Below are 21,285 nucleotides of genomic sequence, written 5' to 3'. Positions count from 1 at the left end.
CAAGCCCTCTAGACTCCACAGGGTATCCAAGTACCTTCAGAGGCTAGATGGATGCTCCAGGTGGGCCTGGGCAGGGTTGTGAGGTTCAGGTTAGGATCTGAGCAGCCTGGAAACCTAGCTGCTGTCAAAGCCCTAACTTTGCTGAGGGGGCACCAGGACCAGAGCGGGAGGAGCCCCAGGTTGCACTGCCTAAATGTCTGAGCTCTCTGGGAAGCTTGGAGTCCCTGTCCACTGTCCTTACTCTGGTGCTGAGGCAGCCTGGGAGGAGGAAAAGAGAACAGATGAAGAGTCCGGAGACTGCATTGTAGTTCTGGACTTTCTCAGCTGGGGGGCTCTGCTCCCTCTAAGCCCTGTGTGTCCACAGCTGTCTCATCGGTATCTGCCTCCCCCAGCAGACTCCTTCCATCAGAAGGCCCTTCAGTCCCTGGGCTCCCTGGGAGCTGGAACCAGGTCAGACGAACTTCTCCAGCCCCAGCAACCACGACAAGAAAGGTTTATTGAGCAAAAATGAGCTAAATCCATCACACAAGTTTGCTTTTCTCAGAGACTAAGCCCAGTCCTCTGAACAGGGGGCTCCCTGGTCCATTCTTGTAGGGCAAGGGACTGCAGCAGGAACCCCCCCCCGCCCAGTCCCCTCAGGTCCAGGAGATGTAAACAATTTTTGGCTCCACATGCAGAAGGTTCAGGACCCACCTTTACAATCACCCCTCCCCACAGAACACAGTCAAGCTTGTGATTCAGAACTGCTCCTCAAAGCCCGTGAGCGGGCAGCCTATGGCTGCCCAATGCAGGGAGGCAGCAGTCAGGCCCATGAAGAGCGTGGACACGCTCTTCCATGAAGCTGGGGCCCTGCTGGCTCACTGGCCATGGCCCATCCTTGAATCTCCATTTCCAACAGGGTGTTGGGAAGATTACATGAGATAATGTGGGAAGAAGACTTAACACACAGTTAAGTGTCTAATCTGGAGATCCATGGACTTGGATGGGGGAAAAAAATAACATCTTAATGTTCCTTCATCTCTTATAGAAATGCAACACTTCCTTCATTTATGGATGTACCAGACTGCAGTAGTCTTAGCAGTCTTTATGCCTGCTGCTAGATCTTTTTATTTAACATAGTAACAAAAAACAATGTGTCACTATATGTGGAATCTGATTTAATGCATGCATGTTTATATTTTAATATCACTGGCTTCCTTTGAAATCCAGTGTGTTTTGTATTATGCATTTAAAAACCCAGAATGAAGCAACTCCTGCAGTTCAATTCCAGAAAAATAAACGACCCAATCAAAAAGTGGGCCAAAGAACTAAATAGACATTTCTCCAAAGGAGACATACAGATGGCTAACAAACATGAAAAGATGCTCAACATCACTCATTATCAGAGAAATGCAAATCAAAACCACAATGCAGTATCATGTCATGCCAGTCAGAATGGCTGCTATCCAAGAGTCTACAAGCAATATATGATGGAGAGGGTGTGGAGAAAAGGGAACTCTCTTACAGTGTTGGTGGGAATGCAAACTAGTACAGCCACTATGGAGAACAGTGTGGAGATTCCTTAAAAAACTGGAAATAAAACTGTCATACGACCTAGCAATCCCACTGATGGGCATACACACTGAGGAAACCAGAATTGAAAGAGATGCGTGTACCCCAATGTTCACTGCAGCACTGTTTATAATAGCCAGGACATGGAAGCAACCTAGACGCCCATCAGCAGATGAACGGATAAGAAAGCTGTGGTACATATACACAATGGAGTATTACTCAGCCATTAAAAAGAATGCATTTGAATCAGTTCTAATTGATTCATTCAAATGGGGTGGATGAAACTGGAGCCTATTATACAGAGTGAAGTAAGTCATAAAGAAAAACACCAATACTAACACATATATATGGAATTTAGAAAGATGGTAAGGATAACCCTGTATGCGAGACAGCAAAAGAGACACAGATGTATAGAACAGTCTTTTGGACTCTGTGGTAGAGGGAGAGGGTAGGATGATTTGGGAGAATGGCATTGAAACATGTAAATTATCGTATGTGAAATGAATTGCCAGTCCAGGTTCGATGCATGATACAGGGTGCTCGGGGCTGGTGCACTGGGATGACCCAGAGGGATGGGATGGGGAAGGAGGTGGGAGGTGGGTTCAGGATGGGGAACACAGGTACATCCATGGCGGATTCATGTCAATGTATGGCAAAACCAATATAATGTTGTAAAGTAAAAAAATAAATAAATAAATAAAACTGAGATTAAAATAAATAAATAAACAAAAACTCGGAATGAATAAGGTTTAGAGCCTTAACCAGAATACCAGGGGGACCTGGGGCACAGGAGTGGTGGCACAGAGTCACTCCATCGTTCCAGAGGGAGGCCAACAGGGCCACAGCATCCTCTGCAATGCCAGGCAAGTCTCTGCCAGCTGATGTGGGTGGCAGTGGAACGGAGTGGCTGGGGCTGCTCAGGGCAATAATTAGCAGCAGCTCGGCAGACCTGCCCGTCCATGCAGGCTTGGCTCCCACCTACACAAGGGTTTCGGGAAGATGCTGAGCCGGTTTCTGGGCTGTGGTTAGACTTGATCAATTATTAACCTACAGCTCGGGGCAGCCCCTGCCGCATGCTACAGGAGTCTGGGGTTCTACACGCTGCTCAGCATCTCATCAGCTAAGCTCTGACCCACTAAGACAATAGGACAGTGGTGGCTTCTGGGAGCTGGCACAGCAGACTGGGGCCTGGAGGCTGGAGTCCATGTGGTCTTGCCAGTCAGAATGGCTGCTATCCTAAAGTCTACAAGCAATATATGCTGGAGAGGGTGTCACTTCCTTCTTGTGTGATTCTGGACAAGGCTCTGCCCTCACGGGGTGCCTGATTCTTACCTGAAAACAGAGGGATGGTCTCTACTCCAGGATTCTAAAAATTGGCCAGGCAGGCCAAGTTGGAAGTTTGAGCCCTGAGGGAGCCAGTTTAATCTGCTCTGTTCCCTAGACCACTGTTCCTTTATCTTGTTAAGGCTCATTGTTGTTGTTCAGTCGCTAAGTCGGGTCTGACTCTGTGACCCTATGGACTGTAGCACACCAGGTTCCTCTGTCCTCCACTATCTCTTGGAGTTTGCTCAGATTTATGTCCATTGAATCTGTGATGCTATCTAACCTATGGTTTTTCCAGTAGTCTCATACAGATGGGAGACTTGGACCATAAAAAAAGCTGAATGCCGAAGAACTGATGCTTCTGAATTGTAGTGCTGGAGAAAACTCTCTTGAGGGTCTCTTGGACTGCAAGGAGATCAAACCAGTCAATCCTAAAGGAAATCAGCTCTGAATAGTCATTGGAAGGACTGATGCTGAAGCTCCAACACTTTTAGGCCACCTGATTCAAAGAGCTGACTCATTGGAAAAGTCCTGATGCTGGGAAAGACTGAAGGCAAAAAGAAGAGGGCAGCAAGGGGTGAGAGAGCGTCAGCGGCTCAGTGGACATGAATTTGAGCAAACTCCAGAAGATAGTGGTCCATATGCCTCTGTAAAAATCTGAGGATAGCAACTGCCCTTCATCCAGAAAAATGTGAATATACTCTCACACGTAATTTTCTATCTAGTCTTGGGGGCTCATAGCCCCTCAATGCCCACTCTTGGGCCTTAAAGTGAAGACTGGCCATTTCAGACCAGGCACGCTGATTTCGGGCTCCCTGGTGAGCACTCCAGGCTCCTGTTTAATTTTTAATTCTGCCACTTAATGAGCTTCACCATCTCTGAGTGTCACTGAGCCTCTATGAGTCTCCATTTTCTCACCTATGAAGTGGGAAACCTAGTCCACTGTGTGTGTGTATGTGAGTGCATGCACACGTCTGTGTGAATGTGCACACGCTCAGTCATGTCTGACTCTTTGCAACCCCTTAGACTGTAGCCCACCAGTCTCCTCTGTCCATGGGATTTTTCAGGCAAGAATACTGGAGTGGGTTGCTATTTCCTTCTCCAAGGGATCTTACTGACCCAGGGATTGAGCTCACATCTACTGAAGGGGCTCAATAACTAGCACCCCCATTTCCATCATTCTGCCCTGCCAAGGGAGGGAGGGGCAGCTGCTGCCCTGGAAATGTGGTCTCAGAGGCTCCCAAGCCTCCTGGGAGGATGGCTCAGCACTGACATGGTAACTCCTGATAATACCCATAGGCCTGAACTACCCTGAAGAGCAGGCCAACCAGAGGGACTCATTCAGGCACTGGAATGTACTCTGTGAAGCTCAGCAGCAGGTGTGTCTGCCCTGACATGCTGGGGAAGGGACACCTGGCCCTGGGGAAGAGGAGAGACTGCTGGGGGAGCAGGGCCTGGCTTAGGCAGGGGTCCTCCCTCCTCCTGGACAACCCACGGTGCCCTGACCCAGGTCTGGATGGCAACCCAGGGGACAGGGGCACCAATCTGGACCTGCAGAAGAAACAACTCAAGCACTGATGTGGGCAGTGTCAACAGAAGAAAGGAGGAGCTTTGAGCGGGTATGGAAGTAGCTGGGGGCGGTATTCGACAGAGGGTGGGTGAGGCTGGGGTCGGGGCGGGGGGGCTTGGAGGGTATGTCCCAATAGGAGCTCCCATAGGCTGGGGACAACCCGCACCAGCCCAGGCCCTGTGTGGCCTGTGTGGCAGCCTTTTCCTCATATCCAAAGAGAGTAAACTGATTTTTAAGGTGTTCAAGGAACCTGTGTAAAGTCACAGAGCTTATGTTTAGTTGAGTTGGGACTAATCCCAGGGCCAGACCAGACGAAGACAATGCAACGTGCCTGCGGGAAAATGTCTGTTGGGAGGCAAGGTGGCATTTGGGAACAGCACATGCTTTGGCGGGGGTGGGGGTGGGGGCGGGTCCTGTAGACCTGGACTCAAATCTGTGTGACTTTGGACAAGTTACTCACCTTCTCTGAGACTTGGGCTTTCTATCTGTGAAATGGGAACCGTACTACCACCTCCCACTGAATCTTACTGAGTCCCCAAGCTTGCCTGGGGTATAGCACTTGATAGGAGACCAAAAAGGACCCCTCAGCTCTCTAACATCCCCGCCTGCCCTCACCCTCTGAGCCCCAGCTTACCCAGCACGAGGAAAGACAGGACCCACTGTAGCACCGAGATGACTTGGAGCTGCTTCTCTACCTTGGACCTGTTGAGCCAAGTGACGGAAAACAGGTCCTGGAGGGCGGAGAGGATGCTGGAGCCAGTGCCTGTGACAGACAGAAGATAGAGGTCAGCCTGTCCGCCCTTCCCTGCAGCTGCAGAGTGCCCTACACCAGCCCACCTCCCCACAGACACCTTCCTAGACAAGGGAGGGGCACAGGCCAAAGAATCAGACCCACCTGGGCTCACATCCCGGCCCTGTCACACCACAGTTTTGTAATTCTGGGCTGCTCACATGCTGCACTTGCCTCTGCCCCAGTTTCTATATATACCCAGTGGGAATGATGTCCCCCCAACAAAGGGTTATTTTGGAGACCAAATAGGGTATCCAAAGAGGCGACGGGGAGGCTTGCCATAGTTTCCAATTCTCATTCCTCACCTCTACCCCAGTCAAACCCCTATCTTTTCCTTTATCTGGATCTAGTACAAATATTTAACCTTTGCTATCTGGGTCTATGAGGCCAGGGACAGAGGGCCAACATCCAGTTTGTAATGTTTTTTTTTCCTCCAAGTGTACTTTGAGCACCCCTAATCCTTGACCCACCCCCACCCCTTTATCTCCAGGACTAATACCCTCTCCCAGGGAGCTGAGCCCTCTTGCCCTAGCCCAACACCATCAATACCACTTTCAGGGGAATTCACACTTTGAGCTTTACCTCAGTGCCCAAAGCCCAGGGCTGAGAGAGGAACTGGGCAGGAACCTCTGCTTCCCTAGAGGATCCAGCGGCCACTGAGTTTTGGGCAGCCTGGGACACTGAGAGCTGCAATTATGTTTGCTACCAAGCAAGTGCCAAGGCTATAAATTCAGACAAGATGTGCTCAGTTAATTGGTTCTGTGGCTGTACCCCCAGGACGATGCCCTAGATTCCAGTGGCTGATAGGCAGAGGGACCAGAAAGCCTAGTGACTACAGAGGAGAGGCAGCGCTCGGGAGGAGCATGGGCGAGGTTCCTGACACAGCCCCTCTCCTTCTGGAAGCTGGGCCAGAGGACTGTGCCCCTTCAAACCCCACACGTGTTGAGCCCCAACTGCATGCCCTTCGCTCAACATATCTTCACTGACTGTGCTGGTCAGATTCCTTCTGATGACCCACTCTGCAAGGCCCCTCACTGAGCCACAATCTTGTCCTGGAGGCTCTCATGACCTTTCACCCTGGCCTACAGCAGAAGTGGGAGGGAGAGGGGTTTAGGGGTTTACATGCAAGCCTTTGTATTTCTTTAAAATCTGCAGAGCAACAAAGTCACAGTGGGGTTTAGAAAGGGACATGGCACTCATCTGCTGAAAGTTCTGACTTTTAGGAAGCACAGCGATAACCAGCAGGACTCAAGGCAGACTCCTCAGTCCTGTTGCCCTCCCCTGGTCTCATGGAGCAGAGAGAGGGGGAAGCCAGGGGTATGGCAGAAGAGTCAGATCCCAGTGCAAACCCTGGTTTCACTCACTATGCAGGCACGACCTCAACAGTGTACTGTCACATCCAAGATGCGGCACATACTGGGTACTCAGGAGCAGCCATACCCGGGGTGGAGGTGGTGGTGAGTGAACTCACCAAAGCAGATGAAGAGGCTGGTCCACACAGGAACTCCAGAGGCACATGACGTTCCTCTGCTCTCAACATATATATCCAGCATCACAGCCCTTTCCACCTCCACCCTTTCTCAACACCCCCTCCTGGAGCCTGAGAGCCCTCTCAGGTCCTCTGGCCTAGTCCATCTGGACCTCTGGGGAGGCTGAGGAGAGGAGCACTGAGTTGTCCAGGGCTACCCAGCCAGGGCTGGGACCTGGATTCAGAGGACAGCAGATGCCAAATACAAAAGGCTCTACCCATGGGACACTACAAGTCTAAGGGTGGTTTGTGCTCAGAAGTGAGGAGAGAGTCCTGGGTGAGTACAGGAGGGAGGGAAATGAGGCCAAGCACAGGCCTGAACCCCCTGTCCAAGGGACCCCTAGCTGCTGGCTCTCCCTCCTAGCTGTGTGGAGTGAAGGCAAGCAGGGGTCATGGCAGCTGAGACCCTGCCCTTGGTCTGGAGCAGGCAAGGCACCTTGGCTGCAGAGAGGATAGAATGTTCTCCAGCACCTCCCTACTCAGAGTCCACCCTGGGAGCTGTTTAGAAATGCAGGGCCCCAGCCTAGATTTACTGAACTGAGATCTGCTCAGTCCAAAGTCTCAGGTAGGGTAAGTTTGGGGTGGGGAGTATGCAAGGAGGAGCTGGGGGCCTCCACTGTCTACTGGGCTGGAGAAAAAGGGTGATGGAAGGAAGGGCATCAGACATAATTTCATTTGACCACTGCCTACTGTGAACAGGACCGTGAAGACCACTTCCTACTATGAACAGGACAGTGAAGAGTGCTTGAGGAAAGGACTCTCTGTCTAGCCTCTGCTGTTGGGTCAGGGCCAACCAACTGCACTCACAACATGGAGCTCTCCTGCTTTGGGGGTGGGGTGCACACAGTAAGTCCATGTTGGTGACATATCCCCCACTGAAACAACTGAAAAATTCTTGTTTCCTAATCCAAATCCATCTGCTATTGCAGGTCTCTTGGAATTAGGTAGAAAGTCAGGGTGCAGGAAATGCAGAACGTCCTGTTCAGTGGATTATCCACACAGAAAAGAGGCCTGAAGGGTTCCCACAGCCCCAGAGCCAGGCTTGTTCCAGCCTCCTCAGTCTATCCTCCCTGCCCCATCCCAACTACTGCCCGTAGCCCGCTCTGCAACCAAGTAGGAAATGCAAAGTCCACTGAGGAGGGGCCAGTGTTCCTTGGACGGCACAGTGTGGGGCTGCCTGGGGAGCGGGGAGGCCACTCTGTGTCCCTCGGGCCCGAGACCACTCAGCTGCCTCTTGGCCAGACCATCCTGACTGGCTGACCACAGAGCCCAACCCCAGGAGCTGGTCTGTCCATGATGCTGAACCATAGGCCCAGTGGAAGCTCCTGTGGATTTAAGGAGTATCCAGTCATTGCTCCCTTGCCTAGAAAGCTGCTGCTTGCCTTGTCTACCTGATGATGCCCTGACAATGAGATAAAGCAGCTTGTCCTTCAAAACCCAAATAGGTAAGCCTTCAGAGAAGGCTTTCCTTCTTTGGGATTATTGACTGTAAGGCCCATGCAACTGTGGAACTGTCTGGGGCAATCTCACCAGCCCCCACTGATCTTGAAGAGAACCTATCAGCAGATGAAGGTGGGAGAGGCCAGCAAAAGAGAGAAATAAGAGAGGAAGGGAATCTTCCTTTTAGGCTCCCACAGCCCCTCACCTTGTACCAGCTGCTGATTACAAGCCCATTCTCATCACATCAGGAGCTGCCCAAGGGGCTGAGTCTGATTCACCCAGTGGCCTCTCAGAGTCTGGCCGAGAGTCAACACTCAGCAAGGTTTGCTGAGCAAAAGGAAGAGCAGATCTCTGCTCTGGCTATTCCTCAGGCCCCCATCCTCCATCTCGGCTCTCTGCAGGGCTGGGTGACCGGCAGCTTCAGAGCCTCCAATGTGCTTCCTTAGGAACTCTGGTTTCTCACCAGCCCTGTGAGTTTGGCATCCTCATTGCCATTTTGATGGTGGGAAAGGCTTGAGGAAGTGATATAGTCAAGGTCACTTGACCAGAGGGTGGCCAAGTTGGATTCAATTCAAGACTAACTTCTAGGCCAGCATTCTGTTCCTGTGTTGGTCTCCCCAAGTTCCTTCTCTCTTCTCCCCAAAAGAAAGTGGGGGAAGGCTGGGAGGGGACAGGAGAAAATGCATGGCTTATTTTCCTCCAGAGGGGCAGGTGAGGGGCACGCATCTTGTGTAGTAAGTTAAGTGGTGGCAGGCCTGGGGGTTCCGGTCCCAGTTGTATCACTGATTCCTGTGTCTTCTTGGCCAAGTCGCTTCACCTCTCTGGGTTTTGGTTTCCCCATATATAAAATGGTGGTGGGGAGGATGACTTCTATGATCTCTTTGACTGCTTGGACCCCAGTGCCCACCGTCCTGAAGACACCACCTAGATGCTCACCACCTTGCAACAGCCCTGGTACAGTTGCTTTGCAGATAGAAGCAAGGCTTCAGCTGGGCACTCCCAGGTCCAGCCCTCACCACTCAGCTGTCAGCATCTCTTCTGCCTCAGTGGTGGCTGGTGTGGATGCCAGTGCTGCAATCAGATGCCAACACTGCCACTACCTTCATACCCAGCCCAACTGTCCCACAGTCCTAGGTGGGGCTGGCAGGGAGCCTCAACATTTGGCCAAATTTCAGCTCCACCCTGCTCCCTTGCTACCCCTTCCCAGCCTCTGCCAGCACACTGAACTCTGCACGCTGTCTCAGCACCAGTCCATTGAAGCCAATTATCTACTTCCTCAGCCGTCCTCTTCAGGCAACATCTCTTAAGTTCCAAGGAGGGAACTTGATTCATTCATGTGCCCAGAGCAGTGTGCCCAGTCAGACTGACAAGAGAAGGAGCTCATAGGGGTTTACTGCATGAATGAACAAACCTGTAAGTCCCAGAGGCAGCTGAAGGCCAGGATGCTCAAGTTGCAACTGAGCTGCCAGACAGGAAGGCCTCCAGGCTTACCACTGAGGACCCCAGAGATGGAGCAATGGGTGGGGGAGTGAGCCTTTCTCTCCTCCTCTGAACATGAGTCCCCCCCTAACCTTGCTATGATGAGAACAGAACCCGCTTCTTACAGATGTCTTTTTCTCACGAAGGAAGATGAGATGGCAATAGAGTAACTTGACCTGTTCTATGAAGAGAAGTTTTCAGTAACCAATCCAAACAGCTGCTCCAGGGCACCACTGATTTCACCATTTATTTTACATAGCTCCTTTTTTCCTGGATTTGGAAAGGCAGAGGGAGCAGAGCTGAGAGAGAGAAGCCCAGAGCAGCTCTCTTACCCCCAGAGAAGAGCCCCCTGCCCCCATGTCTATATGGGGCTTCCCTGTCCCTCAGCATTCTCTGGGAAGGTAGACAGGCAGGGAGGGGCAGCCTCATTTCACAGAGATGGAAACTGAGGCAAAGTGAGGCCAAAAGATGTTAAACCATTTGTTTTGAGGTCATGGTCTAGAGGAGTCAGTCACGACTCAAGGCAGGCATTCGAGCTTTGAGACCCTCGCCATTTCCATGATGCCAAGCTCCTGAGGGCTGGTCCTCACTACACCAGCCAGTCCACATCCTGATATCAGGAATACACCCCGGGGAAGGGAGGGCTGCCTCTCTGCCTCAACCATGTCCCAAGTTTCATGGGGCCATTCTCCTGCAGACTGGCTATGCAAGGAATGTGAACCCCCACCCACATGCTCCCACAGGTTGAGAAGCTGCTACAAGAGCTAAGCTGAAGCTGCGCATAGCAGTAGAGCCAAATACCTCTGGTCCCCAGCCCAGGTCGGGTGTGGAATGCTTCTTTGCCCAACATCTGATAGCAAACTGACCAGGCCGCACCCAGGACTGATGAAACCAGGGTTTCCTCTCATACTGGTCTGAGAGGGCAGGGTCTGAGCCCCAGTTTCCATAATCTGAGAAAGGGTGTTGGGCCAGCCCTGCCCTTGCATGGCTCTGTGACCTAGGGCAAGTCACTTAGCTCCTCTCAGCTTTAGTTTCTCATCTCTAAAGTGAGGATAAGGGGACTTCCCTGGTGGTCCAGCGGCTAAGAATCTGCCTTCCAATGAGAGGGCATAGGTCGGGGAACTAAGATTCCACCTGCCACAGGGCAACTAAGCCCGCATGCCACAATTAGAGAAAGCTCACATGCCACAGTGAACACCCGGCGCAGCCAAACAAGACAAAAGACATAAAGAGAGGATAAGAATCTCAGGGTGGTTGGGAAGATTAAAAAAAAAAATGCATGTAATGTCCATTTGGCAACTGTTGAGTGACTGACACCTGTTGGGTGATTAGCTCTCATCACGGCATCTACCACTGACCAGAGCGGGAGGGGACTGATCAGCGACTACAATGTTTCAAGGCGCCTGCGACCATGAGGTTATGTGTTAAGAGGGGAGGGAGCAGAGTGGGGGCAGCGGCAGGGGCGGCTCCAAGGAGGTGGCGAGGCGTCAGCAGGGCCCAGAAGATGAGATGTGGGAGGCAAAGAGGAGGAAAGTGGGTGCTGGGGTGGGGGCGCCAGCCAGAACAGACTCAGAGGGAGTTACAGTGAGGCAGGCCAGAGGCCAGAATATTCAACGACCCAGGAAAGGAGGTTCACATGAACCCAAGACAGACGATGGGGTCAGGGCTCAAGTGGACAAAAGTGGCCTCCTGGAGCAGGTAGGTGGGGAGGGATGAGCCTGGAGCACTTTTGAGGTGCCTGATACTGTTGTCAGCCCCTGGGGAAAGAGCAGTGGACACAGCAGGTCGAGTCTCACCTGTTAGGGGCTTAGATTCTGCTGAGGGAGAGAAAAAGCACCTACACACAAAGGTAGGGTGTAACGTCAGGCAGTGAGGAGAGCCATGAGGAAACAAAATTTGGGGCAATCAGCTAGAGGGGGAGACAAGAGGGTCCTCAGCCCTGAGGAGAGGAAGCCCTGAGCAAGGCTGACTTCCCTCCACGTGGAGGTAGGGGCACACGTGACATTCCCAGGTCAGGCCTCCGGGCGGCCCACACTGCGTCCCTACTCTCCTTTGCTACTGGCATCCTGGGAAGCGGCTCGTCAGCCTAGAGAAGCTAAGGAATATGGGTGTCCAGAGAACCTGGCCTCCAACTTGCAGGAGTGTAGCCCTGGTGAGTCACTTCCTATGCAAGTCTCAGTTTCCTCATCTGTCCAGTGGGGCTAATATCCACCTCGCTAGATTCTTGTGAAAATTAAACAATAGACAGAAGCGTCATAAAAGTCAAGACCTGTGTGTATGCGGGATAATTACCAAGTAAGCCTGGGTTTCCTTGCCTGACATATGGGTGTAATAACCCATGGAGCAGAGGGTGTAATAACCCTCTTGGAGCAGAGGCGCTGGCGTCAGTACACTTAGGATTCAAACCCTGGCTCTATCATTTACGGTGAGACCCTGAAGGTCATTTCCCCATCTAAGACTCAGCGTCCTCCTTTGCTGGGATGTAGCAGTTGTTGGGAGGAATCCAAACAACCTGTGGAAAAGAGACAAACAGCATGTGGCATGTCTGTTAGCCAGAAAGCTGCCAGTGAGGTTGCAGAGATGTGGACAGCTGCCAGGGGCTCCTGAGTGGGGACGCCATCCTGCTCACATCCCCCAGCTTCAAGGATGCCACACGTGGGCCCAGCCAGACCGGAGCTCTGCCCTGGTCCAGCAGCCTCCAAGTGGGCAGTGAGGAAGTTGCCCCAAGCTTCTGCAAAGGGCCGGGCATGAGGCTGCATCGAGGCAGAGAGATGGACATTCTGACTCCCAGGAGACCCCTTGAGGTCCAGGAAGCCAGGCCAAGTGCCAAATAAATGCTACATCGTCAAGGCTAGGGGTGAAAACGCAAGATTCTAGAGGGAGGCAGAGAAGGGTGGAGGCCGAACGTTAACATTCATTCAGCAAGTACTTTCCAAGTACCCTTTACAGGCCAGGCTAGGTATTGCCCTAGGATAGGAACTGCTAGCCCCTGCCTCTCCTCTGTTTCTTGGGCTTCTGTGGGAGGCAGAGCTCTGCCCTGGGGCTGCCCACTTCAGCTATGGCTGGGGGAGACAGGGCTGTGAACAGTCAGGCACAGAGGGTAGGTCATTGGCTGAGGAGTCCACGAGAGGTGCCCAGCTGGCCCGGAGGATGCTCTCAGGGCTGCACCAGGTGAGAGGCAGAGGATGAGTAAGCTTGCCAGGCTGACAGAAGGGAGGCACAGGGCCAGGAACCCAGGTCCTGGAGTCCAGCAGGCAAAGGACTGGAAGGGAAAAAGGGCACAAGGTTAAGGAATTAACTGCAAGTAGTTCAACCAGGCCATGTGACTGGGTGAGGCTAGTCGAGAATGTGCAGGGGGAGCCACGGAGGGCTGGAAATGCCAGGCCGAGGAGTCCCAAGAACACAGATGACTGACCAGGCTCCACCCTGACAGCAGGGAAGATTGCTGCCCACTCCTCCCATGCCCTCCACCAACTTCAGACGGTGTAAGGGCTCTGAAGCAACTCACCAGCTGTTCACCTGATCTCAATATGCTGGTGATTTCTTCTCTGGAAAGACTAATAATCTCCCCTTTAAGGGTTAGGTGTTTAATCAGGTAATCTTAAAGAAAATTAAGTGTCCTTAAAGCAGGGCCCACTGGGACATCTGACCCAAATGGGAAGCCAATACACACTGCTGTGGTTGGTGTGCCTGCTGGGAAGCTCCTGGCTTGCCCATCAGAACCCTGCAGAACTCACTGGATTCCTCAGTTGGTCCTCAGGGCCCCCCACAGAGCATCCTGGCAGGAAGCCAGGCATCCTAAGTATCTACAGATATACTGGGACTTTGGGCCTCCTTCTCCTCTCCTTTCTAGGTCTTTTTCCCAATGGCATTCATTAGAGGTTTGGGTTAAATTAGTTGAAATCTGAGGTCTTGACAACTTAGGTTGACTAATGAATTATTATCCACAGAAGATCCCCCTAAAGAAACTACAAGCCCCTCCTTGAGCTGCTCCAGAGGCCTGGATTTTCAAGTATTGGTTTTCATGCAGTAGGGTAGGGTCCTGGGAGGTGAGGTCAAGGAAGTGGGGCTCTTAGAATGCCATGTTCCTGAGACTCTGAAACTGCGACTGGGACCCTGGAGGTGACTGCTGAGGACCCCAAAGCTCTGCTTTCGCTACCCCCATCTTCTGACACATTAAAAGAATAGCTACTGAAGTGGGAGGGGTTGCCATGGCAACACTACTAGCTTGTTGGTATGTCACCACCAAGGAGTCCTCAAAATAGGCCCTTATCACGGTACATGAGCAAGTGTGAGGAGCTAGGCATGTACCTGGGCCCCAAGTAGGACACGAGCCCATTTTCACAAGGACAAGTTGAGGACACGAATGAGGAGGAGGTTGGCCCCCTGGATCCCATAGCAGTCCGGGGCATGATCAAAATCACATTTCTGCAGCAGAGCTGGAATGAACCCAGGCGAGCTGCCTTATGCAGCCCTCCTTACTGTACAGATGAGGCTGAGGCCCTAAGAGGGAGCATCATGCCCAAGGTCACATAGGAAGCAGATGCAGAGTGAGCCTTCTGGCCTCTAGATCTGCTCTAATAGTAAAGTGAATTCACATTCCTTGCTTCTGTCAGTTTGCCCAAAGGGTGTGTGGCTTCAGCTTCCTTGGGTCTGTACCATAACCTGGGCAGATATTGTCATCATGCATTTGTTCATTTTACAGATGAGGAGACTGAGACTCCTAGCCCCAAGCCCTCAAAACTGCCAGCAGCAGCTCCACACCCAGGAGGTTCCAGAAGTGGTACAGGCCAAGAAACTGCCTGCACCAGGCTCCTTTCCCAGCTCTCAAATCTCCACCAACAACCCGGGCAAAGTGCATAGGCAAGCCAGCCCCCGCCTGGATACAGCATCTTCTGTCTCCCTTAGCTCTCAGCACACTGGGACCTCAGCTCAGGTTAGGAGCCCAGAGGTCCTGCCATCAGACTTTCCCGCCCACCCAAATCTCACGTCTCTATTTATGCTGGTCCCTCTACCTGAAGGTTCTTGATAGTCTCTGAACCAGTAACACTGAACCAGTAACACTGGTTCATTTTTAAATATCCAGATGACTGTCACCTCTTCCAGGAAGCCTTTCCTGACGCCAGGATGATTTAGCTGCCAAACCCTCACTTCCAGGCCTCCTCAGTTCCCCATGCTTCCTCCCCCGTCACTGCGTGGATCACTGTGCGCTGTCATCCCCCTAGTCTCATTTCCTCAAAGGTAGGGACCAGGGACTGACATGTGTGTGGCAGAGTCTGACACACAGGTGATCCACCAATGAACTGAAGGGCCTACGCCTGAGTCCCCACCGTAAGAAGGCTTCCTGGATGCCCCAGGCAGTCTGCCGCTCGTCACAGTGTTGGCGACTGTTGTGTCACATAAAATGAGTGACAAGGACTAACAGGTGAGTCACAAGTTAGTTTACAAAGCACTTTCCATTCGTGTTAACCTAAACCCTTGCATCCTTAGTCTTAGAGTTTCTGATCCTATCTTCCACTGAGGGGGAATGAGATCCTCAGAGGAGAAGAGAGACACCCAGCCAGGTCCTTGAGGGGAGCCAGGGCTGAAATCCTCACTCTCTGGCTCCTAAGCCCTGGAAGCAACAAGGGGGACTGTGGTGAGCACCCCCTGCCCCCAGCGATCAGCCCTGGAGCCTCCAGAGCAGGGAATAGCTGCAGGCCCAGCACCTAGCACAGGTGGGCACAGAGGAGGCCTGAGGAAGCACTGAGGACTCGCACTGAAGCAAAAAGCAGGGCTTCTTGCCAAGAGGAATGAGCAGTGCTTGGGAGGGCTGAAGTCCCATTAATGATTCATTCATTCAACAAATATTTACTGAGCACCTACTATACTCCAGGCACTGTGCTCAGTGCTGGGACAAACACCGAGGGAGACAGACAGAGGTCCTGTTCCCAAGGGGCTGACATTCTTCCGGGGCAGACCATCACCCAAACAGAAAAGTACACCTGAGAACTTAGCTAATGAGAAGGGCTATAAAAAATACAATGGGACGGGACCATTCTCCAGATGGTATGGTCAGAAAAGGCCTCCGAGAGGAGACTGAATGTTTGAAAGACAGCCAATGCAACGGCCCTGAAGTAGGACTGAACTGATGGGAATCCTGGGGGAACAGGAAGACCCCAGCTGTTCTAGAGCAGGGCATGGAAGCAGAGGAGTGAGGGCTGCTCACAGGGGGCTCCACAGCCACAAGGAGGAGTTTGGAAGGTTTGGAATACAATGAAGGCAACTGGCTGTTCCCCTGGCCTCAGAGTTCCAGGGTTCATGGTACATCTACTCATCAAGGCAAGTTGGGACATCTTGAAAATGCACGAGAAGGGGTGATCTGCCAGCCCCATCATGGTCCCAGAAAAACCTTCACTCAGTCAGGAAATGAGCACCTGCAGTGGCCAGAACCCTGCACTCGGCCCTTCACGGCTTCACCACACTTCTCTCTTAGTTTAAGGCAGCCAGTGACTGGGAGGTGGATCTGGGTTCTAACTCTGGCTTTGGTAAGCCTGGTCCAGTCTCTTCTCTCCGGGGCCCTCAGTGTTCCGTCTGTAATGTGAAAGCTGCCCCTGACCCAGCACTGCCAGAGAGCTGTGATTTTATGACTCAAGTACCTGCTGCAGAACTCAAGGGTGGGAGGATGGGGGTGGGGCAGGATTGCCACAGTGGCCACTGAGTCACCAAGTCTGCTAATAAAATACTACTCTTGGCCCTCCCTTCCCAGCTCAGAAGAGCCCTCAGTAGCACAGATAACCCCAAAGTGGCATTTGTGCATTTGGGGAAGTGGTGTAGGCCGGGGGAAGCTATATAGAATTGGGGGAAGGGGAATATGAAAACCATGTTCTCATCCTATGATTGAGAGTTAGGTATCAACCCTCCAACAATCCAGCCTCTTAGTTTCACCTCCTGCTAAGTTCCTGCTTGCACACTCCCAGTGATGGGGAGCTCCACCCCACCCACACCAAACCTGCTGCAGTGGCTGTCAGAAAGCATTCCTCCATTATATCAAATCTGCACCCCCCACCTCCTGAAATTCCAGCCCTGTTCCTGGCCTTGCTTTTGGGGGGCCGCGCAGAACAAATCAGTTCAGAATTTTACTGAAGCTGCCACCATTTCATGCTGGGTCCTGTGGTGAACCCTGGGTATTCAGGCAGGCATCAGAGGGCTCTGATCGGAAGGGCCTTAAATCCAGGGGCAAAGGTAAAGGTGCAACTATGGATAACTCTGCATCTTCCACCCCTGGCGCAGGTAAATCCTTCAGATATTAGAAAATACCAATAGAGACTCCTGTGTCCCGCACAAACTCCCAGCACACATGCAGCACACACCCACCCCCACAGCTGGCTTTTTTTTAGCCCAGGAAACCAGACACCAAGGTATCTATTTCAATCTCACCCATCACAGGTCTTCCCTTCACAGAAGTCATGGTATCCCCTTAAATATCACCACTGACAAAGTGTTCATCACCTCCCAACAATGAGACTTTATTGGTAAAAACCAGGCCACTGGGGAGTGTCTTCAAAGACCAAGGATGTAGAAAGCAGGTCTAATGGAGATGCCAGATAACACAAGATTTGCTTCAGCTCCCTCCCTTCCCCACCCAGTCTTTCACCAAAGAGAATCCCAGACAGCTAAAGTGATTGGTTTGCATTTCATGCCAGCTCTTGCTACAGTCCATGATAGAATTGTCTGCAGCCAGTTTTTTTAAAAAAAGAAAATGTTTTCAAGACCTGATTAAAACATGGAGACATGCTCCTGAAAGGACAGTAAGTGACTTGGTCAAAATCACTCACTGGAAGTCCTCCTGAATAACAAATTCTAGGTCAAAAACGAGGAAGTCAGGGTCACCTGCTCCTGGAAGATACAACTCACCTCTGTGGATAGCAGAGATGAGGGAAGGGCATCTCCAGGAAGGTCCACCCCCCAGAGAGAGCATCCCCATCGCATTGCTAGGAGACAAAACCACTTTTAAAACATGAGCATGGGTAGGGTCCTTCCTTCTACGTTATGGGCATTAAATGGCACAGTGAATGGACAAGCACTTTTAAGTGAGAGCAGAGACTGTCAGAGGCTATCGGGCCAGGCGCATGGGACAGCTCAGGCTGCATGTACCCAAGATGGCAACAGGAGCTAGGTACCTCTCCAAGGGCAGTGAGTGGCACTCAGACCAAGAGGGGCAGATAATCACACCAACAGCCACAGAGGGAAAAGGGCCAATGCCTAGGATACAGTTAAACTGTGGTACAGCTCAGGGTGGTTACCCAGCAGCCCCGAGAGTATCGTAAGTGGTTTGGAGTAACAGAAGGAAATACTCTAGATTTAACATCAAGAGGGAGAAAACAGGATTTAGAACGATATCCACATCATGGCCTCAATCTTACCTAAATGATGTGTATAAATAAAATTATAATGAAATATACTAAAATGCTATTAGGAAAATATCTTTGGATAGTCAATTAACCAGGAGCTTTTCATTTCCTTCCTGTTTTTCCAATATTTTGAAATCCAATGATTTGTATGTTTTGTTTTTATAATGAAGGGGTTGGAGTAAGCTATTGTTAGTTACTAAAGAAAAATCCTAAGTAGGAGAGGTTCAGCAAGCTGAATTAAGACTTTAGGTGGAGGGAGGGAGGACTCAAGCAAGACAGACCAGGGCAGCTGTGAGGATGTCCCAGAGTCTCCTGGATTTGTAGTTAATCCCCTGGCCAAGGCCCTGTTAGGGAAACCATGGGCAGGTCATGCCTCCTCCCACCTCAGTTTCTCCAAGTATAGGTGAGAGGTGCGGGACATGGAAGGGATGCTCTTCCTTGAGCAGGAAAAGCTGTGGAGTTTGATCTCAACTCTGCCCCTGATTCAGAGAGGACCTCAATTCCACATGGTGGAACAGCAGCACAGACCACACTGAAGGGCACCCAGGGTCCTCTTGTCCTATCTTCTAAGCATTCCAGGCTCACAGTCACTGCTGAGTGGGCTCCCAAGCCTGGGCTGGGTAGGGGGCAAAGGACAGTGTGGGCACAGCTGTCCCAGCCAGGCATGTCCCTGGTCTAGTGGCCTGCCCCATCCAGTGCCCCACAGCTTGATCCACCAGGTGAGGAGGGATGGAGGGAACTGCCAGGGGCCAGGAGCAGTGCTGGGGGCTGGAGAGTTCTCAGGTAACATCCTATCTCACAGGCTGGAAAAAAAGAAGTGATGTAACAGAAGTCCCCCAAATTGATGAATGCTAAGGTGGAGAATGCGCCCACAGGACTACCATGCCAAGTGGCCTGGATCAGACCATTACTCTAACCTCATCTCAGACCCAGATGAGCAGGGGGTAAGAATGGGGGTGGTGGTCGGGGAGGGGGCCGCAAGCCTTCCCAAAAGAAAAGAAAGGGGTTGGGACCTCATTCCCCAGAGCGGCCTGCCCTCCAACAACAAACTCCCACTATACCAACACACTCCTGCCTACCTTGGAGCCCTTCATCACCTCATTTCCTGAAAGCCCTCTCGCAGCTGCATGGCCCAAGGAGGAAGCCCGCAAAGCCCTGCAGACCCTGGGCTGTGACAGTTCATCTCCCAGACCCTTAGTCCAACTCCCAAAGGCCGCAGGGGGCAGCATGGGTTCTCAGTTAGAGCCCTCGCTCAGGGCAGCCGGGCCCGATGCTCACCTCGCAGGACCCCGGAGTAGGCGGCTATGAGGGTCTTCATGACGAAGCCTGTACTGGTCGGGGCCCCGCGGGAAGCCGCCAGACCCCGCTCCCCTGGCCCATGCCCCGGCGGCCGGGGCCAGGGCTTCGCGCCGAGCAGGGGAGCGCGGGGACCGCTACGGCCGGGGGTGCGGAGGGGCGGGCCGCCAGACGGGCCGGAGCACCGGCGGAAAGCGGAGCCTTGGCCACGGCCACGGCCACTGAGCCCGCGGCTCCGAGCGCGGCACTTTGTAACCTCATAAGGGGGCGGGGCCGACGCGGCAGGGGCGGGGCCGGCCGTTCCAACCACGGCAGCCTCAGCTCCGAGGGGGTGGCTGAGCGCCGGGCTCGGCCGGGCGCAGGAGGGCTGTAGGAAGGCGCCCCCCTGCTCCTCACGGCTGCGCCGCCCAGGGCGCGGGGTCCTCCTCGCGAGGGGCTGCCTGGTTATTCCTGCTGCTCCCTGTGCCCGCCCCTAGCCTCTCCCCCGCGGCGGTTGGTGCAGCCCGGCAGCAGGAACGTGGGCCGGGAGGCCCCGCACGTGCGGGCCTGGCGGGGGCAGGCGGGGATTTGTGTTTTCGGTTCCTCAGGGCTTCGCTTCGGCTACAGATGCCGCCTCTGATTGGTGGTTGGGACGGAATTAGTTAGGTAGGGTCGGGCTCCTAAACCCCTCAAGTTGCCTCTACCTTTCCGTGTAAACCTCACAGAGCGTGTATACTGTATACTGCTGCGTGCTGGGGATCCAAACCAGTCAATCCTGGCCCTGCCCTGGGAGGTGCTCTCCTTGGTGAGAGGTGATCGCACACTGAAGCTGGCAGCAATGCTAGGCCAAGAGAGAAATCTCTGGCTATGGATTCAGAGGAGAGATGCCCTTTTCTTGGACTGGCGGCTGGGAACAGGAGGCTGGGTGCACTTCCCAGAGAGATTATTGCACAACAGAGATGGAATCAGATAGACCCGAAGCCAGTTCTGGCCCTCCCTTTCTTGAACCTCAGTTTCCACATCTGTACAATAGGAAGAATAACACTTATTTTGTGAGGTGCTTTGAAAATTAAATGAGGTAAAAATTTTAAAGTTAAAAAATAGCCTAATATAGTACCAGGCACATAGAAAGTTTTCCAAAATTATTTTTGTTGCGCTTTGATGAGTAGTTTTGTAGAAGGTGTGAGGGTAAGGTGTAAACTGTTAGAAAAGGCAGCATGCTTGGGGCAGGGTTAGGGTACCTGGAGTGGCTGGAGCTCAGACAGCTATGGGAAATGATGCTGGGGCTAGATCTTAGGAAGGTTCTTGACTGCTACCCTTGAGACATCAGGGTGGGGATAGCTTTGAGTGGGGAAAAGAGAGTGTTTTTATGTTTTTAAGAGTCCTCCAGCCAATGTGTGGGGAGAGACTGGGGGCCAGGAGGGCTATGAGAAGGTCCCGCCTTTGATTGGTGATTGGGACAAAATTAGTTAGGGTCGGGCTCCTAAACCCCTCAAGTTGCCTCTACCTTTCCGTCTAAACCTCACAGAGCGTGTATACTGTATACTGCTGCGTGTTTACAGCTGCAGGAGGGACCCAGGTGAGGGAGAACCATTCCTGAGCTCGGATGGTGGTGGAAGGATGGAGGGAAGGCCTGGTCTGGAGAGAAGTGCAGGAGGAGGGGAGATCGACTGGAATGCGCTGGAATGACTTACTGCACGTGGATGGTAAGAGCAGGTGTGAGGGCAACAAGCCTGTCAGTGAAAAGACGGATTCCTTGGGGACAGCTTGAAGAAGCTAGGTGTGGGCTCTCAGCATAAGACGAGAGGGAATCTCTGCTGCTGAGGTCTTTACCGGAAGACCTTGTCAGAAGTCTTGTCAGAAGTCGCAGTGCCAGCACAGCATGTGGCAAACGCCACTGATGGGACCTAGAAACCCTGCCGTTTGTTCAGCCTTT

General features: G+C 52.4%; 1 protein-coding gene across 1 annotated transcript in view; it reads right to left on the bottom strand.

The window, feature by feature from the left end:
* DGAT2 (diacylglycerol O-acyltransferase 2) overlaps nucleotides 1-19,639 on the bottom strand; it is a 33,132-nt gene extending 13,493 nt beyond the window's left edge. The window contains exons 1-2 of the mRNA XM_069555238.1: nucleotides 19,353-19,639; nucleotides 5,079-5,207 (exon numbers count right to left, since the gene is read on the bottom strand). Of these exons, the coding sequence (XP_069411339.1) occupies nucleotides 5,079-5,207; nucleotides 19,353-19,392 (169 nt within the window). The 5' untranslated portion in view covers nucleotides 19,393-19,639. The remainder of the gene's footprint in view (nucleotides 1-5,078; nucleotides 5,208-19,352) is intronic.
* Between the last annotated feature and the right edge of the window lie 1,646 nt (nucleotides 19,640-21,285).

This window comes from Ovis canadensis, chromosome 15 (assembly GCF_042477335.2).
Source record: "Ovis canadensis isolate MfBH-ARS-UI-01 breed Bighorn chromosome 15, ARS-UI_OviCan_v2, whole genome shotgun sequence".
NCBI classification, from domain to species: domain Eukaryota; kingdom Metazoa; phylum Chordata; class Mammalia; order Artiodactyla; family Bovidae; genus Ovis; species Ovis canadensis.
The sequence above is the reverse complement of the archived record's forward strand: the minus strand, read 5'-3'. Positions and strand labels throughout refer to the sequence as shown.